The sequence below is a fragment of the Melanerpes formicivorus genome, unplaced genomic scaffold (genome assembly GCF_026170545.1).
Source record: "Melanerpes formicivorus ecotype bairdi unplaced genomic scaffold, bMelFor1.0.p_v2 SCAF_39, whole genome shotgun sequence".
NCBI lineage: Eukaryota > Metazoa > Chordata > Aves > Piciformes > Picidae > Melanerpes > Melanerpes formicivorus.
In genome coordinates, this window is record NW_027142391.1 from 2,314,636 (window position 1) to 2,338,471 (window position 23,836).

Consider the following 23,836-nt stretch of genomic DNA (forward strand, 5'->3'; position numbering starts at 1 on the left):
CCTGGTAGTGAACTTGGCTCACAAATATATGGTGTAGTCACTGCCCACTAAAGCCAGGTCTTAGGCTTCACAGATCAGCTGCCAAAGCTAAACCTGAGTGTGGCTGCTCACAGGATGACAGGCAGGTGTGTCGTATCAGGAGTGTCCTTTGTCTCTAGTCCCACTGGCACCACCCTGCTCCAGACCTTATCTGTTCACAGCTGACCAAGAAGCACAAGCAGCCTGTGCTGGAGCTGGCCCTTTCACTGGCTGGCACATCAGGTGTCTGCATGTGTCTCAGGGCAGTTGCTTTGCTTACTCTGGGCTTTATCTGTGAGCCACTCGACCCAGAGTGAAGCAGCCCATCCCAGCCAGGAAAGACTCTTTTGCCCAAGCCTGTTGGGCACCTGCTGGCCCAGACCATGGCAGGATTTGAAGCCCACACGTGCACCTGGTTGCATGAGCTGTGAGAAGCCTCTTTTAGGGAAAAGAACAGGTGGGAATGAGTGTCAGGGTTGATCTCATGCTCTGCCTCCTCCTGCTCCCCTAGTCGTGTACGAGCACAGATCCCGGCTGGAACGGTCCCTGCAGAAGGAGCGAGGGGAGCACAAGAAGACAAAGGAAGGTGAGTCCCTTGCATGGGTGGCACTGATGCCCAGCCAACCCTCCAGCTGTCCTCTGGGGGGACACCATGCACCCAAAGCATGTTCTGCCTTCAGAGCCACCTGTGGAGGTTACTCAATACCCCCCAGGTGAGGCTCAGGCTTTGTTTGAGACTACTTCACTGACTTGTCTGTTGCCCACGGGCAAGAGGTGCTGGGAGGTGAGTTCTGTTCTCTCCTCTGTCCTCAGCAGGTCACAGTTCCCATGACCCAGTGTTGGAGCACTTTAAGTGACAACCAAACCTGGCTTGGGTTGGGGTTGGTTGGGGTTTTTGTTTGGTTGGTTGCTTTGCTTTGCTTTTTCTCTTAGAGAAGTGATCAGCAGAGGCTGAGCTCTGGGAGTGGTTAATGATATTAGCATCAGGGCACTCCACAGTGCCTGGACAATGCAGGCAGGCAGACCCTTTCAAGCTGATACACAAAAGCATGCAGGATATTTTAAGACCACAAAGTACAACAAGCAGTTGGAAGCTCACAGCTTAGCTGCTGGCTACAAGAGCTTTCAGTGCAGCAGTGTGCTTGGATGCCAGATCTCTTTGCACCTGATTGTTGTTGGCAACTTAATAGCTTGGCTTTTATCTTCAGAACTGGTGTGTGGGGTGACATCACTCCTCCTTGCTGCTCCATGCACTGTGGTGTTGCTGGAAATGCTGACCTACAGCATCCAGGTTTAGGCTGTAGCTGTGTGGCTGCATAGCTAAGGGAGAAGCTGCATTCCTGCCTCTTCTTTATGCAGTGGGGACTGAGTGAGTAAATAAAGCCTCCTAATCAACATCATCCTGTCGTGGGACCTTCCCCTTTCAAGGTGGTAGCAAAGATGAGGTCAGCAGATGAATTCCTTCTGGTCTCACAGAAGCTTTGATTTCCTTTTTCTGATGTCATTTCAGAGCACCCAAATCCTTACACAGCTTCACTGACAGCAAGATGCTGCCATTTGTGGGCCAACATGGGAAGTCTGCAGTGCACTTGCCTAGAGAGTGGGAAAGGAAGGATATTTAAGGCAGTCTAGATAGGTGGACAGCTCTGATGAGCAATGTGACCATCTCCCTGAGGGCACTGAGTGGAGGTTCCTAGCAGCAGCTGCACTCCAGCTTGCTGAGCTGCAGCCTTTCTCTTAGCAAGGGGCTGAGGTCCTTCTTCCCTCTGCCCACCAAAATATAAACCAGATCCTGGGTAAACTCCAGCTCATTAAGTTATCTTCTCTTCTTCCACTTCCAGATTTTTTAGTGTACAAGTTAGAAGCTCAGGAAGCCCTCAACAAGGAGAAGGTAGGTGTGGTTTGCCCCTCAGAGTGTGTGTGCAGTGATGTTAAAGACGTTTCTAGCACCACCACGTTCAGGAGAATGGTGCTAGGCTGAGGGCAGGGATGTTGGACTAGATGACCTGTAAAAGTCCCTTCCAACCCAAAGCACTCTGTGATTCTATGCTCCCTCTCAGGTGCCACTACTGCTGGGGGGGGCTTGGCCTCTGAGCACAGGTGGCTGTTGGCTTTCATAGCTGCTCTGCTGAGATGCTGCTGCTACCATGAAGCACCCTGGGGACAAGGGAAGAATGTGACTCTGAGCAAGGCATGAACAGCCCCCTCTGTGCTGGTTTGTTTCAGGGGAGCTCAGTTTGGTAGCTCTCCCTGGTTACAGCAGTGGCTCTAGGCTTGCTCAAGTGCTGCAGTGATCAAGTTTTTGTTAAATGGTGCAGTTTTGGTGTGTAGGCGAAAGCCTGAGCTCTGGTGCTGTCTGCCTCCCCCTCAGCTGCTGCAGAGAGCTCAGCCTGCTGTGGGGGGGTGGGGGTGGAAAGCTCTTCCAGCACTGGGCCTGTCCTAGATAAAGAACTGAAGACTGGGGAGAACCACTCTGAATGCCAATCAAGAGAGTGCAGTTAATGAGCTGGTGGCTGGGTTGTTTTGAATGGGTCATTTCCCAGCCCTGCTCAGGCTCCAGACTCTGCTGCTCACGCTGGGGGGGCTTGTTCCCAGGCTCCACGCCTGCCTGTGTGTGGGAAGGGGCAGTGGGAAGGTGCAGGTGGTGCACTGGCTGGGCAGGTGCTGATGTGAGTTCCTCCCTGGGATCTAATGGCACTGCTGAATCTTTTCCTTTCCAGCAAGATTCTATGAACAGATACGGAGCGCTCAGTTCCCAGCACAAGATACTGAAGGTAACGGAGGGGACTGGTTTCATGTGCTCACCATCTGCTGCCTGTTAAACAATGCTCCCTAGAATCATTAAGAAGAGACTTTAATTAATCAGAGAGTCATCTAAGAGAAGACTTCTGTCATCATCAAATCCAACTGTAACCCAACACCACCGTGCCTGTTAAACTGGGTCCCAATGTGCCATGAGTTTTGCACACCTCCAGGGGTGGTGACTCCACCACCTCCCTGGGCAGCCTGTTCCAGCGCCTGACCATCCTGGCAGGAAAGAAATTCTTCCTAATACCCAAGCTAAACCTCCCCTGGTGCAACTTGAGGCCAATTCCTCTCATCCTATCACTTGTTACGTGGGAGAAGAGCCCACCCCCAGCCTGGCTTCAGCCTGCTTAGAGGGAGTAGTGAGCCAGAAGGTGTTCCCTCAGCCTCCATTTCTGAACACCCCCAGCTCCCTCAGCCACTCCTCTTCAGCCCTCTTCTCCAGATCCTTCACCACCTCCATTGCCCTTCTCTGGCTGCAGTCCCTGAAGGAGAATTGAAACCTTTGCTTACCAGAGGTGCCTGGGAGAGCCCAAGGGTTTCCTCCCGCTGGTGCCAGGTGGGAGGGAGGAGGCCAGGCAGTGTTGATCCACATTCCTCCCTGCCCATTCAGCTGGATGGGAGTTTCCTATTTATTCTGTCGGGCTTTGTATCAGATTGCAGCCTTCACCTAGAGCTCCTGTCAATGGTGGGCTTTGTGCAGTTTATCACACAGGAGTTCTCTTGTTCAGCTGTGTTCTTTTCTGGGTCTCTTGGTGTGAAAATGGCTCTATTCATTGTAGCATGCCCCTTAGGCTAACACAATGTACTCCAGTCCCTGTGAGAGGCTTGGAGGGGGGTGATTTAGAGCATTTCACAGCTTATCACTTGCTCTACCTGCAGCATATCTTGATGTTCAAGTTTGCTTTCTGTCAGAGCGATGCCAGCGCGGCTGGCAGGGGTGGGCTCTGAACTGGTTTTAGTCTGAGCCTTGGCAGGGAACTGGTAATTTAATTCTGGGCTGTAGAAAGAGGGCTGGGTTCCAGCAGCCCTCAGCACCGCTGGGTTGTGTTTCCTGAGCAGAGCTGGACCTCCAGCTGCCTGCCTTTTTGGATTCAAACTTGGGGAAAAGGGAAGTACAGTTCTGTCTCTTGGGCATTATCCAGCACTGCGGATTCTGGGAACGCTCCATGGTAGTAACCTTCCTCTTCATAGCAACTGCAGCCTGAGCAGAGAGCTCTGCTTGGCTTGTCTCAAGGGAACACTCAGAGCATTTCGTCCTGGCTCCCTTTCCCTTGCTTCCTTTGACTGGGGAGGGGAAACACAAATGATCTGTTTGTTTGGGGGTGGTTTGTTTTTGTTTTAACTGCATCTACAGCTGCTGCAAGCCAAGGCCAGCCCTGGGGACTGCAGTGTGGTAGCTGAGTTGAAGGACTCCCGATTTTTGAAGGATTGTTTGGCTTCCTGAATGATCTGAGCTCCCCTTCTTGCCGTGTTGGGTGAGATGGGCAGGCACACAGCTCATGGCAGCGTGGTCTCTCTGGGTTCCCTCACCCCAGGCTGCGTTGGCACACGATTTGCACACCACTCATGTGCTTGCAGTTTCTGCCTGAGTGACTCAGACAGCATTTCTGTGAGGTAGAGGAGGGAAGGGCATCCCAGTCAGATGGGCAGCTCTGCACACCAGAGTTTCTTGGCTGCCTCAGGGCTGTCAGCATACCAAGCTTTGGGAGATGCTCTGCTTACACAGAGCACGTTCCAGACCTCCTGTCCTGCAGCTACAGCAAAGCAGCATCTTTAGGTTCCTCCTGCAGTTTGCATCCGTTGGTTGCAGCCATCCTTGGACACCAGCTGAGGGTGAGGATGCTCTGTGTGCTTAATGAGCTGGACTGGACCTCAGGTGCTTCGTGTGACCTTGGTTAGGGCACTTATCTCTTCTTCAGCTTCCTGCTGGTGTCAGAGGCTGAGTATTCCCTCCCTACTTCCAGGCTGTGAGCAGCCTGGGGAGAAACATTGCACACATTGCCTGCTCCACAGAACATGGGAGAGAAATTAATTGACCTGAGCTGATGAGGACTTAGAATTGCTTGGAGTTTCTGGTTAAAATCAATTCTCACTTGCTAATGTTGGTGGTTTCTGAAGTGTTTAGTATCTACATGATTTTAGAGATGTGGTTCCTCTGCAGTGCTTTCTGCCAGGGGCTCTGATGAGAGCTCTAAGTACCTAATGCCTTTGAAAGCCAGAGCAGGAATCTTTTATTCTCTTTCTTTCCCCTCCTGATCTGCTGATCTGATTAACCTGACATCCTTGTCTCTCTTCTTTGTCCTGCTCTCTGGACCTCTCCATGCTGATAGCTTCTTCCTCTGCATTGGATGGATTTTTGGAGCAGAATTATTTCTCTCTCCCCATTTTTTTCCCCCCTTTTTGTTTTCTGTGGAGGAGAAATGCCTCAGGGGAGAATTGGCCAGGCCACAGATGCTTGGTTTTACTGGGGATAAATGCAGTCACCAATAGCATTTAGAGGTTTGGGGGGGTTTGATTAAAAAAAAGAAAGAAAGAAGAAGATCTCTTTCTGCTTTACAGGAAGGCTGGCTGGAACTGCTGCCTGAGTCCTGAGGAGCTATTGTGTGGAAGGGCCAGGGTTCACCTGTGAGCCCATCAATCTGCATACATAATTGGTGTTGACAAACTGAATGTGGAAAGACTCTCTCTAGGTTACCATGGGAACAAAAAGAAACCCAGGAGGTGAATTCTGGTTCAGTGGGTCGGACCAAAAGGATGCCTCAGCGTGTTTTGTTCTTGGGTTCTGCAGGAGGGGAGGGGAGAAGAGAACAGCTCTTCAACCCACTTCTGTCTGATGAGTTCCTGGCCTGCTTGAAACAGTCTGTGGTCTTGTGAGAGTTTTGTTATCCGGGCATTTCATCCCCAGGCTGTGATGGAGAACGTGGGCTCTCTGAGAATCTCGCTGTGTGAGAGGCTGTGGGACCCTTGCAAAAGGTCTCCTCCTGTTCTAGCAGCTTGGAGTGGTGGGTGGGAGAGCAGCCAGGCTGCCAGGAAGCAAGCCAAGCAGAGGGAACAACCTGAATGCTTAGCTGTCCATGTCCCCACAGCGACAGGCAACACCTGCACGCAGAGCCTGGCCTGTGTGCACCGTGGGGGCTATCCTTGCAGGCAGTGATGGCCTTCAGCATGTCTGGGGCTCTGGAAAGGACCTTGGCTTTGTGCAGTGTTTCCCAGGCATTTGGTTTGATGGCTGCAAGTATTACAGCCTGCACTGCTCCCACAGAGCAGGGTGTGCAGGGAAGCTGGGAAGGAGTAGGAGTAGTTCTTGGCTGTGTCCCAGAGCCTCCGTCTCTTTTGCAGGCAGGAGTGGACTTGCCCCCACATTCTGCTTCCAGTTTAGGGGCACCCAAAGAGACCTCCCAAACTGCTTCCCAAAGCAGAGTTTAAACTGGCATTTTGCATCCCCTCTGGGCCGCTGAGCACCAAATTTTCTTCTGCCTGGGATTTCCATCTACCTTACTGGAGAAATAAGCATCTCCTCTGCCTCCCCAAGCCACTTATTAAATAGAGGCACTTGAGCAGCACTTGGAAATTACTCTTCCTCTCCTTGTACTGACTCTTTGTCACTTTTCATATTCAGAATCAGCATGAAGATGTCAAGAAGCAGCTGCTTGACCTGCAGCTGCAGCACAACAGCTTGAAACTGGAACATCGTAAGGCACTGGAGACCCACAGCCAGAAATATGCCCAGCTGCAGCAGGAGAAGGACACTGAAGTCACAAGCTTGCAGGGTGAGTGTGATGGGGAGCTGAGAATACAGCAGGCAGGGAAAAGGCTGAGGCCAGGAGGGAACACTTTTGCTTCTACAGGTCCCTAAAAGGTCTGTGGATACTGTAGGGGGACACATGTGTGGGTGTGCACTGCCTTGGCCCTCCACGCCTCAGCTGCAGCATTGTCCTGCCTCAGGGTGAGGGTGCAGGAGCAAGGGCAGTGCTACAGCTGGCCAAGTGAGCTGAGAGGAGATGAGAGAGGCAGAAAATGCTGTGGAGGAGCTACTCCATGAGAGGGAGACCACTGGGCTTGTGTTTTTAGCAGCCTTTCAAGAGGCAGCTTCTCTGTGCAGTAGAAAGGAACACCCTAACTGGATCAGCTGTGGGTTCAGGAGAACCTGACAGACCTCTCCTGTAGTTGGTTCCCAACCTTCCAGTCAGCAGAGGTAGGACAAGTGAGCACTGCTTGATGTTCTTAGCTGCCAAGAGTAAGGGGAATGCAGAAACAAAGATTCTGATAGCACAGCAAGAGCCTGAGCCTGACAGCAGCAGCTAGCAGAGACAAGCCAGAGAAGAGGAAGTTCCTTGGCTGGGCAGGACCCCTGAGCGCTGAAAGCAATAGTGGTGTGGGTTTGGCTGCGCTTGGCTGCTCCCCAGCTCAATTCCTGAGCTTGGAGAGGTCTGTGAGGTCAAGAGGAATTTAGGGTGAGGAGGAGAGATACTACACCTGCAGAACCAGCTCTCTTCAGCCAATTTCTCTTCCCTTGCAGACACAGTCTATAAACTCAGAGAAGAGAGCAAGCTTCTCCGCAAGGCTCACCAGGAAGTCCACTCTCAGCTCCTTAACGCCCAGGTAGCCAATTGTGGGGTGCTTGTGGCCACATGGGACCCTCTCCCACTGGGGTCTGGGTGCACCATGCAATGTTCTGTAAATAATAACCTAGTTACCAACTGTATCCCAGTGTGGGGAGCTCCTAAACCGGTGCTGGTGGGTGCTGGGGATGAGCTCTGTGCAGGCAATATCCTCCTGGAATCTGGCCCAGCAGCAGAGAATAAAGGTGCCCCAAGACAAGCCGGTGGGAGAAGGGAGAATGCAGGGTGTGTTGGGAGAAGTGGGAGGAATTAATGTCTTGAGTGTCTGTCTGAGGCTCTTACACTGAGCCAAGACACAAGCAGCTTTGTAAATACCCTCTAAGAGTCACGTCCCAGGCTGAATTAGCCTTTTCTGGTGTTAATTAACAGCCTTCTGTCAAGCACTCCCATGGATTATGGGATAAGCCCAGAAGCAATTAGCTGCTTGTGGTGAGATGCTGTTGACAACTGATTTGTCCCCTGAACTGGATGCTGGACTTGAGCTGGGAGTGTGTGTGGAGGGGTTTTGACTTCCACAAGGCTTGTCTTGAGTTCTGGCCTGCTCTGCCCTGCAAAACAGCAGGGGCTAAGTGGCTCTAGGGCATGGCAGAGCCCACAGATGAGGAGCTGCTCCAGGCAGGAAGCCCAGGTTACTGACATTGCAGGCAGCTGTCATTTGACAGCTCTTTGGCTCATGTCAGATGTGGTTTGAGGGGTCCCAGGTGGACTGTCAGTGCATTTGACTTGCCTGCCTTCCTAATCCTGTCTGACCACTCAGCTGCTTCTTGACCCTGCTCCTCCACCTAGCTAGGGCAGGCTGATAGGACTCTTGCAGGGGTACTGCCTGCAGCCTACTTGCTGGCAACTAAACACAGGCTTCTAGTCTCTGTAAGGGTCAGTCCAGCCAGACCACACCAGGAACTGCAACAGCAGTGGGGGCAAGCTTCTGCAGTGCCCATGGCAAGCCTGCACTCACACCTCCTGCTATAAAACACAGAGAATCCTGGAATCACAGAGCTGTTTTGCTTGGAAAAGACCTCTTAAGTTCATTGAGTCCAACCACCAACCTCAGAACCACCACTTTGGACCTTCTAGGCAAACTTTCAAAGCAGTTGCTAATGTTGCTGCTCCACAGCTTGCTCTCAAGCAACACTGAGACCCAGCCAGCTCCCATCAGACAGCCCTGTGCCACTTGCAGCTTGGGTCGATGCCAGCTGATCAAAGGTCCTCTGTCTGTCATGATGGATTCCTACTTTTCTCTTGCTGGATCAATGCTGAGTGCATTTGTATCTGGCACACCATGTAGGACCAGTCTGAATTACCCTTCAGCAGAGAGCCCTTAAAGTGCTGTTTGGCTGTGCTGCAGTCAAGCAATCAGCAGTTCAAGTGTGCTCTGAACATCACTGACAAAGAAAACAACCAACAAATCCTTGACTAGAGATGGCTGAAGCTCCAAAGTCAGGCACTTGCAGACTGGGAAACGTGGTGGTGGCAGCTTTTGTGCTGCCAATCTTAATCTTCTGGCCCCTTCAGTTTGCAAGAATCAGATCCCTGCCATCTCTTGTCAGAATGAAGAGCGAACAGGAGGGAAAGGATCTGCCCTGGGTGTGGGAGACGCAGCTCTGCATGTAGCAGGCAGTCCTGCAACCAAGTTGTGCTCCAGCCATCTGTCTGGCTGCTATTCCTGGCTCTCTGAAGAGTGGCAGGGCTTGGTCCCAATGACTCTCTGGAAAGTACTTCAGATCTTTTTGACAATGAGCCTTAGTGTTGCATCTTTAAGTTTGCTGATCAGCTGTTTCAGGACAGAGAGGTGGCTGGGACTGTGTCTGCCTTCAGTGGGGCAAGATGCCAGATGTTAGAGCTAACACCCACAAAGACTCCCAGCTTCCTTGTCTTAGAATGCACTGGGTTGGAAGGGGCCTCTAAAGACATCTGGTCCAACCCAACTGTAGTCAGCAGGGACATCCCCAACTAAATCATGTTGCTCAGAGCCCCTTCAAGCCTGACTTTGAATGTCTATAGGAATGGGGCCACCACCACCTCCCTGGGCAAGCTGTTCCAAGTGTTTCACCACCCTCACAGTAAAGACCTTCTTAATGTTCAACCTAAATCTACCCTGCTCTAGTTTCAAACCATTGTCCCTCATCCTACTGCTGCAAGCCCTTGTAAACAATCCCTCTCCAGCTTTCCTGTAGCCCCTTCAGGCACTGCAGTTCTTCATTGCAGTGTTGATTTGCACTGGGGGAGTGCAGATTTCACCCTGTTGTAGGTCTTGCCTCCTCCTGGCAGGTGGAAGTTTAGAGGAGTGATTTGCATTCTAGACAGCATGTTAGAATCCCTGGGAAATGAGCACATGTCAGCAGCCCAGCCTGCAGGAGCTGTCACATCAGTTGCTCTGCCAGGCAAAAGGAGGCAGGGAGGCACCCAGCACAGCTCCCCATGATGGGCTGCAAACAGCATGTGGGAGCCTGTGCTCTGAGGACAGTCTAAAGCTTCTGTCCCAGAGGGCTGACCACCTTAACAGGCTTCCATCTGGCCAGCAATGTCCCCTCATGGCCAGGAAGGACAATGATATCCATGGGTGCATTAGGAAGTGTGTGGTCACCAGATCAAAGGAGGTTCTCCTCCCACTCTGCTCTGCCCTGGTGAGGTCACATCTGGACTATTGTGTCCAGTTCTGGGCCTCTCAGTTCAAGAGAGACAGGGAACTGCTGGAGAGAGCTCAGCAGAGGCTACAAAGCTGCTGAGGGTCCTGGAGCAGCTCTGTGAGCAGGAAAGGCTGAGAGCCCTGGGGCTGTTGAGTCTGGAGAAGAGCAGCCCCAGAGGGGATGTGATCAATGCTCAGCAAGAGCTAAAGGGTGGAGGTCATGAGGATGGGGCTGGGCTCTTGTCAGTGGTGCCCAGCAAGGGGACAACAGGCAACAGGCACAAACTGCAACCCAGGAGGTTTCATTTGAACTTAAGGATAAATTTTGAGGGTGCAGCAGCCCTGGAGCAGGCTGCCCAAAGAGATTGTGGAGTCTCCTCCTCTGGAGAGATTCCAAACCCACCTGGCCAGTGTCATCCTGGGCAACCTCTTGTGGGTGTCCCTGCTCTAGCAGGGGGGGTTGGACTGGATCACCTCCAGAGGTCCCTTCCAATGCCTGCCATCCTGTGATTCTGTGACTGGAAGCAATCTCCTGCTAGCTAAGGCTACATCCCACGAAGTGTTTCTGGCTTCCTTTTCCTTTGCTGAGTGGTTTTGTTTGGGTTGGTGTTTTGGGTTTGGTCTTTGTTTTAATGCTAATTTTCAGGTCAAATTTCAGGGGGAAGAACTGAAATCAGCAGAGCCTGCTCAGGAATTAATTTCCTGCTAAAACTTTCCTTGCTGCTTGGAAGCTTTCCTACTCTGCCCAGTGCCTAATTTGGTCCACTTCCAGGTATTCTGGCAGGCACATGAAAAGCTTTCCCCCACCTCACTTTGCTATAAATAGCTGGGGTAGGAGTGCAGAGCTTTTCCTGAGTGGCTTTTTCAAGCCTTACTTTTCAGGGTTTGGAGATGGATGAAACAAGCTGCAGCAGGGAGAGAGAGAGAGAGAGCAAAGTGTTGCATTTGCTTTAGCAGTCCAGAAGAATCAATTCCCATCTGTCTTGCAAAGTAAATTGAATTGTCAAAGCAGGATGATGCCAATTATTGCCAGCCCCACTGAGCTGAGCACATCCATGGAGAAATGCCTCCACAGGAGGAAAACAAAGCTGCCCTGGGAGGCACAGGAGGAGAGGGGGAAATCACACCTGACAAGACCCAGGATACAATCCTTAGAATCATGGAATGGTTTGGCTTGGAAAAGACCTTTAAGATCATCAAAAGGCAAGAGTTATGTCAAGGGAAAGAATTGATGCCATGGGTCAGTCCTTGCAGGGTAGATAGGCACTAAAAGAAGAGTCAGGATTGGCAAAGGGGAGTGCAGAATGTCCATGAAGCCTGGAGGAAAAGTTGAAGGCTACTTTGGGCTTGCCATTAATGGTTGTGGTTTACCTCCAGCCTTTAGGACAGAGTAGAGTAGAGTAGACCAGACCAGGTTGGAAGAGACCTCTGAGATGATCAAGTCCAACCTATCACCCAACACCATCTAATCAACCAAACCATGGCACCAAGCACCCCATCCAGTCTCCTCTTTCACACATATAAAGTATGTTTTCTTTAGTGGTGTCTCTGGGCTGCACAGCTGGCCAGAAAAGAGTGGCTGCTCTCAGCAAGGAGTTGGTTAACCCTGCTCATGCAGTCACCTGGTTGGAAAAGATTGAGTCCAACCACAACCTAACATCTCCCTGTGCACAACTGTTACTGTGTGAGGTTTCACTTTACCTTTCTCATCCCCTCAGGCCCAGATGGAAGAGTTCAGGCAGCTCAAGGAAGCTCTGCAGAAGATGCCCAGTTTCAAAGCAGGAGGAGCTGGGAAGGGGCAGCAGCAGTTTCAGGTGCTGAAGGAGCAGCCTGTGGTGCCAGCCAACAGCCAGTTGCAGCTCGTGAGGCAGAAGGTGTGGTACTCCCAGGAAAGCCCAGGGAGAAGAGTTCTGCAGGGCTTCTGTGGGTTTTCAGCATGGGGCTTGGAGGGGTTTCAGTGTGGGGGAAGCTGAGCTGGCTGACTCTTGTCCATTCTTCTTTGCAGGCTTTTCCAGTCAGTCAGGAGAATCGCCCCGCTGGGAACCCACTGGCATCACAAGTCTCTGGGGTTCAGAAGCAGGCAGATGGCTCTCTGCTGCAGGGCCAGAGCTCCTACAGGAATGATGGCCCCAGGCCACAGGCTAACGTGCTCTTTACCCATCCAGCTCCACTGCAAGATGCCAATTCCCTGCCAGATGCTGTGCCAGCCTGGCCAGCGCGGCACGGGGACGGCCACGTCGTCCGATTCACCCGGACCATGAACAGCCTTCCCAACGGGAACCCAGTGAGTGCTGCACTCCTGCTGCTTGCCCTGTGCAGCCCTTTCTTGTGAAGCTCAGCACTGGGGTATTTGTAATGACATGCACATGTGCATTCCACTTCCCTGGCATGGAAAGTGTCCTGGCCCCAGGTTTCAGGCTCCTGTGCACGCTCCAGAGCCTGTGGTTTAGTGGCTGGGCTGGGTTCTTCTTCTGGATCCTGCTGGATCTGCAAAGAGGAAATCATAAAAGCAGCTCCTCTGCCTCCTGGGGTGATGGAGAGGCAGCTATGGAAAGCAAATCTCTGCAGAAATGACAATAATTGCAGGGTGGTTAGGCTGTAATTACAGGAACTACTGGAGAGGCCACACCTTGAATACTGGGTTCAGGTTCTGGGCTCCTCGCTACAAGAAGGACATTGAGGGGCTGGAGCAGGTCCAGAGAAGGGCAACAAAGCTGGGGAAGGGTCTGGAGAACAAGGCTGAGGGAGCTGGGGGTGTTTAGTCAGGAGGAGGTTGAGGGGAGACCTCATTGCTCGCTGAAAGGAGGCTGGAACCAGCTGGGTGTCAGTTTCTTCTCCCAAGGAGCAAGTGATAGGACAAGAGGAAATGGCCTCAAGTTGTGCCAAGAGGAATTTGCTTCAAATTGTACCAGGGGAGGTCTGGGTTGGAGATTAGGAAAATTTTATTTCCTTTAAAAAGTGGTCAGGGATTGGAAGAGGCTGCTCAGGGAGGTGGAGGGGTCCCCATCCCTGGAGGTGTTCAGAAAGGTGTGGACATGGCACACTGGGGCATGGTTTGGTGCCCAGGGTGGTGTTGGGTTGGCAGTCCTAGCTGATGATCTTATTCCAACCTTAATGATTCTCTCTGTGGGGTTTATTTCAGGAGTGGTTTCGTTGTTCCTCTTTTCTTGGAGATTAACCTGCCCAAGACAAGCTTGGGTCACACAGGGTCCAAATTGCTTCCTCTTGGCTGCGTGGAAGGAGGAGGACTGCAGGCTGGCTGGACAGGGCTGCAGAATGAATCTGTTGCTCTTTGAGAGAGGATTTTTCTGGCCCAGAAGGCTGCCCAAATGCAAGGGGAGTCTGTGGATACCTGATGAGGTCAGGAGGGTGTCTCCTGAGGGCATTCACGTCTCTCCCCTGCAGGATGTGAAGATGGTGATGCGCATCCAGGTGAAGAGCCACGAGGAAAGCCAAGCTCCTGGGCTGTCCCTCTCTGATCCAAAACAACCCTCTGCAGCAGAAAAACCTCAGGGGCCAGACAGCCACCACTCCACAGGGAACAAACAGGGGCAAATGCAAAGGTTGGTGAAACAAATCCCCTCTACTCAATCCTCTCTTCCATGTCTTCTTCCCTGCCAGGGAATGGAGCTTGGGGTCCTCTTGGTATCTTAGGGACTTTCCTTCACTGAGCCTGCTTAGAACATGAGCAGTCAGACAGGTCTGGGAGCTGTGAGCCCCAAGCCAGGGGATTTATCCAGAGTGGGATAAAACAGTTCACAGCAGGAGCTTGTTCCAGGAGTGAGGACACCACCAGAATCCATCCAGCAGCCCAGGCTTTTGTCCTGACTACGTTCCTGCATGCCTGCACTTGAGATGATGTGGTTTATGTCAACTTCAGCCTCATCTGGAGAAGCCAAAGCAATTCAGCCCTGTCAGTGCAAGGATCAGGGCTCAAAATAAAAGGCTTGGAACAAAGCTTAGCTGAAACCTTGGCATTAAAATTCCCTGCAGCTTGGGACTGTTGCTCATATTGGACATCCTCAGCAGAGTCTTCTCCAGATCTCTTCTTGGGGTAAACAGGAGAGGAGAGGTCTGGGGAGGAGAGCCCCTTGGAGAGGGCAGAGGTTCAGAGCATGGCTTGAACCTGCCCACTCCATACAGGTACCAGAGTGGATAATTCCTCCTGCACTCCTTGTATTGCTGTAGCAGCTGGGAGTCTGGTCTGGGACCAGGATCCTGTAGTGCTGGGTGCTGTACAGGAGCTGTTGGCTCTCTCAGCAGCACTGCCAGAGCAGTCTGGTTTGCAAAAGGCAGCAAATGTCTTCCTGAGGCTGTAATTCATCAAAGTCTGGCCATGCTCCAAAAAACCCTAACTCTGAAAATAGTGCTTCCTCATTTAATTTATTTATCCCTTGTGTCTGTCCAGGTCATATCTGCTCCATTTACTGGAGCAAACCAGATTTCATTTCCCTTTTATCTGTACAGGAGACGTCTGGATTTCATTCTTAATTCAGCCTGATCCTACCCATTCTTCTCTGCCCTGTTTTTTTCTCCCCTCCCTGTTTGTTCACTTAACCTGCAGCCCTCCCAGGTCAGAGGCTGTGCTTGCTTTAAAGGGCAGTGTCCTCTCCACACTGCTTTGGCAGACACCATCTGATGGACACAGGGAGTCACAGCACTGAGGATTTTCTGCCTTTTTGCAGGGAGGTGCCTGTGTGAGTGGAACTGCAGGTGAGGGGTGAGGTTGTGGTGGCAGAATGGTCCTTCCTCAGCCCTGCAGAGCCTGCAGAAGATGCCACTGCTGCTCTGTGAAACACCCACTGCAAACACTGGATTTGTTTGGCAAATAACTGCTGCAGGGACGAAGGTGCTGGGGTGTTTGGTCTGCTTGTCTTTTCCTGGAGCTGTGGTTAAGAAACTCCAGAGCAGCTGGAGCTGCTCCAGACTCTGCATGAGATCTGTGACAAGGAGTGAACAAAGCAGCCTTCTCCAGAAGGTGCTGATGCCAAGAACAATACCAAGCCTCAGCAGAGTGCCAAAGAGGGCCAGGCAGCCAGTGCCAATGTCTTGCTTCGGGTGGCTGAGACCAGCACTTCCCAGAGGAGCTCTGGATGGCTGATTTGCATGGTGGTGGTTTTATAATGGGGGGAATGGCAGCTGAAGGCTGGGTTATGATTGCTCCTCCTGGGAGTTTAGTGTGGTGGTAGGATGCTGGCTTTAGAAAGCTGCTGTAGTGAAGGCCACTTGTATCACAGCAACACTAAGGTTGGAACAGACCTCCAAGATCATCGAGTCCAACCTGCCACCACAGACCTCATGTCCTTTCTCAGTGCTTAAATCTGTGTCCAGTTTTGGGTTCCTTATTCCAAGAAGGACATTGAGGTGCTGGAGAGTGCCCAGAGCAGGGCAACAAAGCTGGTGAAGGGTCTGGAGAACAGAGCAGCTCAAGCACCTGGGGGTGGTCAGCCTCGAGAGAATGAGGCTGAGGGGAGACCTCATCGCTCTCTACAGCTCCCTGAGAGGAGGCTGGAGTGAGGCTGGGCTTGGTTTCCTCACCCTAGCATCAGGTGATAGAACAAGAGGGAATGGCCTGAAAGTGTGAACTTTGTATTGTGCTTTTCCTGTTCATTTTGCAAGGTTGTTCCTCTTTTTAGGCTAAAGTTCTAGAGTTTCACTGTAGCAGCCTCTTCACTTGAAGCTGGAACAAGAAAGAGGATTTATGGGTTTGATATCTTTCCATCAGCTTAAGATGTTTGGGATTGTGTGAGGCATGAGCAAATCTCCCTTTAGGACTGGAGCTGAGTGCTGTGTGGATAAGGTCTTGTCTCAGATGAACGATCTCAAAGCAGTTCAGCAACAAATTGTGTTTATAAAGCATAACTTATTTGGTACTTGTGGCACACTAAATGTTCTCTTTCAAGCAGATATCACAGCAAGGAATGCAAACTGCTCCTTTTGCCCACAAGTTAAATCAGGACAAGCTTCTGCCTGTGCTGGAGGTTTCTTCCCTCTGCTTGCCATTGTAATGCAGGAGGATGAAATTCTCTCTCGATATACTGAGGCAGAGGTGGTGTGGGGGGGTGTTTCTCTTTTGCCTTGTGCCCTTCTTTGCAGCTGGAAAGACATAGTTAACAAAGTGAATGCTCAGATGGATGAGGAACAAGTGCACAGCTACCCAAAGAGCCTTCAGTTTGATCCCAAGCCTGGGCAAGAGATGCAGAAAGGCAGCCCACAGCCACCCAGCGAGAAGAGAGGGGAAGAGCACCAAGGAGCTGGTCAGGAAGACAAGAAGGAAAGGACAGATGATGAGGAGCTTGAGATGGGTAGGGCTGCCCTAATCCTATCCTGCACTGCACTCATTTATTGCCAATCAGAGCAGGGAGGGAGAGGAAGTTTCTGCTGGGGAGGGAGGGGAGCCTTCTGCTGGGGAGGGAGAGGAGCTTTCTGCTGGGGAGGGAAGGGAGCTTTCTGCTGGGGAGGGAGAGGAGCCTTCTGCTGGGGAGGGAAGGGAGCCTTCTGCTGGGGAGGGAAGGGAGCCTTCTGCTGGGGAGGGAAGGGAGCTTTCTGCTGGGGAGGGAGGGGAGCTTTCTGCTGGGGAGGGAAGGGAGCCTTCTGCTGGGGAGGGAAGGGAGCCTTCTGCTGGGGAGGGAGGGGAGCTTTCTGCTGGGGAGGGAGGGGAGCTTTCTGCTGGGGAGGGAGGGGAGCTTTCTGCTGGGGAGGGAGGGGAGCTTTCTGCTGGGGAGGGAGAGGAGCCTTCTGCTGGGGAGGGAAGGGAGCTTTCTGCTGGGGAGGGAAGGGAGCTTTCTGCTGGGGAGGGAGGGGAGCTTTCTGCTGGGGAGGGAGGGGAGCTTTCTGCTGGGGAGGGAGAAGAAGTTTCTGCTGGGGAGGGAAGGGAGCTTTCTGCTGGGGAGGGAGAAGAAGTTTCTGCTGGGGAGGGAAGGGAGCCTTCTGCTGGGGAGGGAGGGGAGCCTTCTGCTGGGGAGGGAGGGGAGCTTTCTGCTGGGGAGGGAGGGGAGCTTTCTGCTGGGGAGGGAGGGGAGCTTTCTGCTGGGGAGGGAGGGGAGCTTTCTGCTGGGGAGGGAAGGGAGCTTTCTGCTGGGGAGGGAGGGGAGCTTTCTGCTGGGGAGGGAGGGGAGCTTTCTGCTGGGGAGGGAGGGGAGCTTTCTGCTGGGGAGGGAGGGGAGCTTTCTGCTGGGGAGGGAGGGGAGCTTTCTGCTGGGGAGGGAGGGGAGCTTTCTGCTGGGGAGGGAGGGGAGCTTTCTGCTGGGGAGGGAGGGGAGCTTTCTGCTGGGGAGGGAAGGGAGCTTTCTGCTGGGGAGGGAAGGGAGCTTTCTGCTGGTGTTAAAGGAGAACCCTTACAACTCAAAAGATTCCTTGTGAGGATATTGTCCTTGGCCAAATGCAAAGCCTGGGCAGTGTTCTGGGCTTGCTCCCTTCTGCCCTGCATCTTCACACATTTCCAAGGCAGTGGCCTCAAAATCTGTGTAAGTGAAGCCAATTCTTCTTTCACTCCCATGGGAGTGATGGGGAAAATCACTCTTCAGCAGGCTAGCCCAGTGCTGGGTTCAGAGTTGAACTCAATGGTTTTTAAAGGCCTCTTCCAAGCTAAACCATTCTGTGATTCAATCTCTCACAGGAATTGATTTAATTATTTACTTTCATTTATTTTTCAGCAGTAGGCTTTCTGAGTTACTGAGGGCAGGCATTTCCCCAGCTGTCCTTAAGGGGCTGAAAGCAAATAAATTCAAGGGCAGGGAGCTGGATTTGTCAGTCAGCCAGCAGAGCACCTACAGCTATTTCAGAGTCTGGGAGGTAACTTGTGGAGCTGCTATTTCATGTTTTGCTGACCTGATTTTTCAGCAGGTCCCCTCAGAGAAACTGAACTAATTGGTTCACATCAAAGTGAATTTCCCCCTGAAAGGGAAAGACCTGGTGGCAGGTATCAGGGAGCGTGAGGACCAAGAGCCCTTGACCTCTGTGTCCTAATTGGAATTAACAGCCAAAGGCAGTGCCCTGGCAGTGCTGCTGTCCAGCTGGGAACGCTGCTGGCTCATAGGCTCCCCTTGCATGTTTGGGGGAGAGGCACTTGGACCATGGTGATGGCAGACATGGGCCATGCCCTCCCCTGGTGCTGGTGAGTGCCAGAGCTGGGACACACTGCAGCCATGTCCACTTCAGGGTGAGGATTAGACCTTTACTTAGCTGAAAGCAAAGGATATGTATTTAAAGGCTGATTTTTTGCCACCCCCCTCCTGCCTTGACTGTCTCCCTGCCTTTTGTTCTTAGCAGCCAGGTGCCAGCAAAGGGGAAGGTGGCAGAGACACAGTGACCTGGGGTGGTCTACTTTAGCCCCCAGAGCTGGTCTACTTTAGCCCCCAGAGCTGGTCTGAGTGGCTGTAGGGCTGGGTTGCTGCTATAGATGCTGCCACAACTTAGCAGTGGCATGAGGAAAAATGCACCTTAATCAGAGAATCAGAGGGGCTGGGGCTGGAAGGGATCTCTGGAGATCATTTACTCCAACCCCCTGCTAAAGCAGGTTCTCCTAGATGAGGCTGCACAGGATTTTATCCAGGTGGGTTTGGAATCTCTCCAGAGAAGGAGACTACAACCTCTCTGGGCAGCCTGCCAGGGCTCCAGCAACCTCCAAGAGAAGTTTCCCTTGAAGCTCAAGTGAAACCTGCTGGGTCCTAGCTTGTACTCAGTGCCCCTTGTCTTGTGAGTGGCCACCACTGAAAAGAGCCCAGCCCCATCCTCATCACCTCCACCCTTGAGATATTTACAGCCCCAAATACAGATCAGGGCCCGAATCCAGAGCTGGTTTTTGTCTCTGTGTCACGCTGCACCATTCAGCAAGTTCTGGACATGCTTCAACACATGCTGGTGCCCCAGCCTTGGGGACAAGGAATGAGTTTTGGCAGCTGTAGGAGCACAGGGCTGCTTTGCCCTGAGCTCTTGGAAATGGCACTGAAAAAGAATTCCTCTGAACTCATGCAGGGACCATTGTCTGCCTCCAGCTGCAGGCAGGTCAGGACAAATCTCTGCTTGGTGCAGAGTGAGCACAGCTGCTCCCCAGCACTGGGAATCTTACCTGGTGACACTGATGACTGTCCCTTTGCCTTGCAGATGCAGGAGTGATTGAGAGAGAGGAGAACCTGCACTCTCAGAAGGAGGCTGCTGTGCAGGAACCCATGGTCAGTAGTGCTCCCACCTAGGTGCAGCATCCCTTTAGAGTCAGCATCTCCCACTGGGTCTTCCTGCTTGGTATTCATGAGAACCTTTTCTTGTCCAGATGCCAGATGATGCTGCAGATCCAGCCCAGGATCCCAATAACCAAGGGGAGGATGAGTTTGAGGAAGCTGAGCTGGAGAGACCTGACTTTGAAGAGAAAGTGGGAGGTCTGGAGAAGTTCAAGGAGCCCAGCATGAAAGAAGAGCCTAAGGAGAAGCCACTGAAGGTAACTGACCTGAGGGCAAGCAGCAGGTGCCAGGCAGAGATCCCCAGCTGTGAGTGGGGGGAGGCAGAAAGCCTAAGGACATCGTCTTTGGGTTTGGAGCACAGCCCTGTAAGGAGAGGCTGAGGGAGCTGGGGTTGCTTAGCCTGCAGAAGAGGAGGCTCAGGGGAGACCTTCTTGCTCTCTCCAGCTCCCTGCAGGGAGGTTGTAGCCAGGTGGGGGTTGGTCTCTTCTCCCAGGCAAGCAGCACCAGAACAAGAGGCCACTTTCTCAAGCTGTGCCAGGGGAGGTTCAGGCTGGAGGTGGGGAAAAAGCTCTTCCCAGCAAGAGAGATTGGCCATTGGGATGTGCTGCCCAGGGAGGTGGTGGAGTCACCATCATTGGAAGTGTTTAAAAAGAGCCTGGATGAGGCACTTGGTGCCATGGGTTAGTTGGTCAGATGGTGTTGGGTGATAGGTTGGACTTGATGATCTTGAAGGTCTTTTCCAGCCTGGTTAATTCTGTGCTCCTGGATGGATCCATAATCCCACTGCAAGGGTATGGCAGGCAGGAGAAGCCTCTGAGAGAGGATCAGTGGGTTGGTCACTGTCAGAACTTGTTCTGGCCCTGTCCTCTCTGCCAGTTCAAGTCAGCCCTAGCATTCAGATTGGATGTTAGGAAGAAGTTGTTCCCCATGAGGGTGGTGAGACACAGGAACAGGCTGCCCAGGGAGGTGGTAGAAGCCTCATCCCTGGAGGTTTTTAAGGCCATCCAGTCTCACTTTCCACCTGCTGGCAGCAGCAGCCCAGCTCCTTCCCCTGTGGAGAGCAAGTCCTCTCCTGCAGCAGAGGGGTGCCAGGGCCCCTGCACAAGCTGCTGCAGCACCAAGTGCCAGCACTGCTGGGAAGCCACAGGTTAGTTAGGGTAGAGCTTCATGTGGCTCTGAGCAACCTGATCTAGTGTGAGGAGTCCCTGCCCATGGCAAGGAGTTGGAACTAGATGATCTTTGAGGTCCCTTCCAAGCCTAACAGTTCTATGATTCTATGATTTGAAGCAGCCAAGTGTCTGGAGAGACCTCAAGCAGGAGCTGACTCTCCCCACAGCTCTTTTATCTTTTCAGGCACTTGAGAGACCCAAACCAGAGACACTAAGAGGGCCTGTGCTGGGGCTCTGGTCAGGTCCTGCTGTGTGTGCAGCAGGCTCTTGGCAGCAGTGCCCACACGTGAGACCTCTGCCTCCTTGCCTGCCTGCAGATGGAATCCATTTCTTTTACAAAGTGCTGCTGGCTGGTTGAAGCCAGGCTCTGCATCAGGGAAATGTTAGCTTGTTTTGACAAGGAGTTTTGACAACACTCAAAAGGAGTGTTTCATCTGTCAGCCTCTAAACCCATGATTAATAGTGAGGCTTAGGGAAAGAAAAGAACAAAACCAAAGAAGCCCAAGCCAATGAAATCCAAGGAGAATGAGATGCTGGCACCAACAGAGCAGCACCTCCTTAAGATTAGTGAAAATGTGGAAAGAATTAGTGACTGAATACCTGATGTTCAGACAGGGCTGGTCTGTGCTCCCTGAAGCTCTACCCTAACTAACCTGTGGCTTCCCAGCAGTGCTGGCACTTGATGCTGCAGCAGCTTGTGCAGGGGCCCTGGCACCCCTCTGCTGCAGGAGAGGACTTGCTCTCCACAGGGGAAGGAGCTGGGCTGCTGCTGCTGCCAGCAGGTGGAAAGTGAGACTGGATGGGAAGAGTAGCAGTGGAATTTGGGTTGCCTCATTGTCCCTCTGCTGCCCTGGATTCCTGCTCCATAGCCCACACCTGGGGCCCTAATGTGAGGCAGCTGTATCCCTGGCTGGGGCACTGTCAGCAGTGAGTGAGTCTGTGTGTTTTGCAGGATGCTGGCAGACCTGCCAAGCCCAGGGAAGAGCAAATGGATGACTATCAAGAAGATCAGGAGCAGGAAATTGTACGACACCAAGGTTCTTCCTCTTTCCCTTTCTGGCGTGGCTGTTACCTGGGGGTGTTGGTAGCCAGGAGCTGAGCTTGACTCAGCTCTTAGGAAGTCAGATGTGGGCACTGACTTCAGTGTTGTCTCTGCCTGCTCAGTGAGGTGGGTCTCCAGAACAAACCCAGAGCCCACTGAGCTCTGCTCCCTTTTCTTCCCCAGGTGCTCAGAGTATCCTTTAGGCTCTGGCTCCCCTCCTCATTTCTTTCTGCATCCATTTGCAGCAGCTGAGCTGTGAGATGCTTCTCCCCTCTGTGTCTTGGCACAGTGGCTTGCCAATGGCACCTAAAGGTCCCTGGCAGAGAGGGATTCTCCCCTGTTCTCCTGAGTTTCCCAGGCTGGGTTGGTATGGTGGAACAACCACACTCAGAAGCAGCACAATGTGCCATGGTTTGGTAGTCAGGAGGTGTTGGGTGACAGGTTGGTCTTGATGATCTTTGAGGTCTTTTCCAACCTTATTGATTCTGCTGCTAGTTAGGCTCTCTGCTTTTCCAGACTTCCCTGATTTATTTTTTTTCCCTTCCTGGCTGTTCCTTCTGCACCCAGGAGGATCATGGAGGTGAGGTGGATGACAATGATGACCTGGAACTTGTCCAAGACCAGAAGGACCATGCAGGAGTACAGAGAGCTGATGGCAAGAAGGAGGACTACTACTGAAAGATGCTGAAGGCAAACGGAATACACTAGGAGTGAGAGGATTGGAATTCCTCCTGGGAACTGGCTCCTGTACTAAACACTGCCCAGAAGAGACAAAGGCAGGAGGAGATAATGCTCTGCACAGGCACTGAGCAGGGAGCTTGCAGATGTGCTTGACACCCACGTGGCTGAGGCCATAGCTGTCTCCCGGGTCAATAGCATGGAAGTGCTCTCAGACTGTAGGAATGATTTTATCCTGCTGCTTCTCTTAGAAGCACTTTTTGATTGATTGTGTTCTTCACCCCCCTGTTTCCCCTGCCCCCTCCCAAGCTGGAGAGCTTTTCTTTTTTTATTTTAGTTTTGTTTTCAAGCCTCTGGGCAGCAGAGGTGTGCCTGAACTGGCCCCTGGACCCCCTCGGCTGGTTGCTAATACAAAGGAATCTCTCTTCATAAAACGTTTTGCTCAGGAGTGTTTCTTGAGTGGCCAGGCAGGGGAACAGGCTGCCCAGGGTGGTGGTGGAGTCCCCATCCCTGGAGCTGTTCAATAAAACAAAGAGGTGTAGACGTGGCCCCTTGGGACAGGGTTTAGTGGCCACGGTGCTGTTGGGTGGACAGCTGAGCTTGATGATCTTAGAGGCCTTTTCCAGCCTTAGTGATTCTGTGCTGCTTTGAGACATCCTTTGCTCCCACCAGAGTGAGGTGGGAAGGAGGTTAGCCTGGGCTTTGTGTGGAGTGATGCAGAGGTGAGAGCTGCCCATCAGCACCAACAGAAATAACCACATGCCAACCAGAGTGTGTGTGCACGTGAGCCACTGCATCCTCTCCCTCAACACCTTATCCCAGCTAAGTTAAGAAAGCCCAAGGCAGAGCACCCCATCCATGGGGGCAGTTCAGCTGCAACCCACCACTTAAGATGAAAAGAGCTCTCCCAGCCCTGCAAAGGAGCATTGGACCTGCAGAGCATCCTCTGTGTGTGCTTCTCCTTTTGTCCCAGCCTTCTCCTGGCTCAGAAATCCAGGAGTGGTCCAGCTCCTGGGTGACTTAAACCATTTCATCTGAGAGCTTCAGCAACACCCCAGTTTAGGAAAGCTTCCTCACCCCCCATTGTGCATCACTCCCTAGAGCAGCCTGCTTTCAGCAGAGAGGTGTCCAGACCATGGTGTGCACACAGATCTCCAGAGGAGACACATGCCCTGGACTCATCCTGCTGCTTGCTACCTTTGTGGGTAGAATAAGCAAAGGTGTCAAAAGCAGGGCAGCAACCAGAGGCTGTGCCAGGGAGAGCAGGGGAAGATCTGTTAGCCTAATGCCAGAGCTGCTCACACAGCTCACTGTGGAGCTCACTGCAAAGCTGTGCTGGGGTTTCTGACACCCAGAATGGCTTGAAATGGTTAATGCTGCATTAGTGCTTTACATTACCAACCTTGCTGCATGATGCAATGCTTGTCAGCCTCCACTGCTGCTATAAATAGCACGTTCAGAACAGATCAGCTGGAGCGGTTCAGATGCATCCTAATCAGAAATGCCTTCAACTCTCAGCGGGGCTGGGAAGATGTCACTGTGTCACAGTTCAGTGCAGGACCTGGAGAGTTCAGCCTGGAGAAGAGAAGGCTCCAGGGAGGCCTTACAGCAGCCTTCCAGTACCTGAAGGGGGCTACAAGAAAGCTGGGGAGGGACTTCTGACAAGAGCTTGTGGTGATAGGATGAGAGGGAAT

The 23,836-nt window shown here is 52.4% G+C and overlaps 1 protein-coding gene across 2 annotated transcripts in view; it reads left to right on the forward strand.

Annotated features, from left to right (window-relative positions):
- Nucleotides 1-22,576, forward strand: part of LOC137451091 (Golgi integral membrane protein 4-like) — a 28,868-nt gene extending 6,292 nt beyond the window's left edge. The window contains exons 2-14 of one of the 2 annotated variants that reach the window (XM_068158259.1): nucleotides 530-604; nucleotides 1,860-1,909; nucleotides 2,739-2,792; nucleotides 6,446-6,596; nucleotides 7,346-7,428; nucleotides 11,793-11,948; nucleotides 12,080-12,358; nucleotides 13,480-13,637; nucleotides 16,171-16,379; nucleotides 19,180-19,247; nucleotides 19,346-19,510; nucleotides 21,375-21,459; nucleotides 22,032-22,145. In XM_068158259.1, the coding sequence (XP_068014360.1) occupies nucleotides 530-604; nucleotides 1,860-1,909; nucleotides 2,739-2,792; nucleotides 6,446-6,596; nucleotides 7,346-7,428; nucleotides 11,793-11,948; nucleotides 12,080-12,358; nucleotides 13,480-13,637; nucleotides 16,171-16,379; nucleotides 19,180-19,247; nucleotides 19,346-19,510; nucleotides 21,375-21,459; nucleotides 22,032-22,048 (1,550 nt within the window). In that variant the 3' untranslated portion in view covers nucleotides 22,049-22,145. Of the gene's footprint in view, nucleotides 1-529; nucleotides 605-1,859; nucleotides 1,910-2,738; nucleotides 2,793-6,445; nucleotides 6,597-7,345; nucleotides 7,429-11,792; nucleotides 11,949-12,079; nucleotides 12,359-13,479; nucleotides 13,638-16,170; nucleotides 16,380-19,179; nucleotides 19,248-19,345; nucleotides 19,511-21,374; nucleotides 21,460-22,031 lie in introns of both variants that reach the window. The other variant, XM_068158258.1, reaches the window with a different exon arrangement.
- Nucleotides 22,577-23,836: the final 1,260 nt, after the last annotated feature.